We start from the raw sequence: 833 nt of genomic DNA, 5'->3' as shown, positions 1-833 counted from the left end.
GGGGTAATTCAGAATATATTGGCAGAATACAGTAAGCCCATCCTGGAAAATAAATAAATAGAATCAATACTGCCTTCAGTTGGATAAAAATTTATTAGCTCAGTTAACAGCAATTCAGCAGCAGGTTGAAACTCCTAGTTCACAAAAAAAAAAAAACACACGACATTTAAAAAGAACACACTTAAAATCCACACATCAGTTCTCAGAATAGTCAAACACGCTACAGTCACACATAATCCAAGCGCTCCCTTCTATTCCGAGATGCCACCATATACCGACCCCCACGGGATGCTCTTCCTTTTGGGCAAGAGCTGCAGAGGAGTCCTCCACCAACCAGCATGAGAACCGCTGCCCCCCAACAGATAAAGATAGCTGCTCCCAACTCCCTCTTCTGAGCATGGGCCACCAGAGGATTGTAGAAGTCCCCAATGACCCGATGGGCAGTCCAACTAGATGGCACCAAGCCCAACACCCCCGCAGTGACAAAGAAGGCTCCTCCTGCTACAGCAACCCGAGCCTTTGCGATATCATCTGGCAAGCAGTTAGTACATTTACCACCAGCAAAACTGGCCAATATAGCTATTAAACCTACAAGGGAAGCAATAATAAGGATTGCTCGAGAGGCCTGTAGGTCTTGAGGAAGAGCCAGCATGGAGTCATACACTTTACACTGCATTTGGCCAGTGCTCTGCACCACACAGCTCATCCACAGCCCTTCCCACATAATCTGCGCCGTCACAATGTTGGTCCCAATAAAAGCGGTCACACGCCACAGAGGAAGCGCACATGATATGATGATGCCCAGCCAACCAAGAACGCCTAGTGTGGTTCCA

General features: G+C 47.4%; 1 protein-coding gene across 1 annotated transcript; it reads right to left on the bottom strand.

Moving 5' to 3' along the window:
• Positions 1–74: 74 nt before the first annotated feature.
• LOC107580989 (claudin-like protein ZF-A9) lies at positions 75–829 on the bottom strand (the record flags this gene model as incomplete). Its single annotated transcript, XM_016266592.1, has 1 exon — positions 75–829. A coding segment is annotated over one exon (603 nt), but the record flags the coding sequence as incomplete, so codon positions are not given.
• Positions 830–833: the final 4 nt, after the last annotated feature.

This window comes from Sinocyclocheilus grahami, unplaced genomic scaffold (genome assembly GCF_001515645.1).
Source record: "Sinocyclocheilus grahami isolate Dianchi unplaced genomic scaffold, SAMN03320097.WGS_v1.1 scaffold59359.1, whole genome shotgun sequence".
Classification (NCBI taxonomy): domain Eukaryota; kingdom Metazoa; phylum Chordata; class Actinopteri; order Cypriniformes; family Cyprinidae; genus Sinocyclocheilus; species Sinocyclocheilus grahami.
This window is presented reverse-complemented; position numbering and strand designations above follow the sequence as displayed.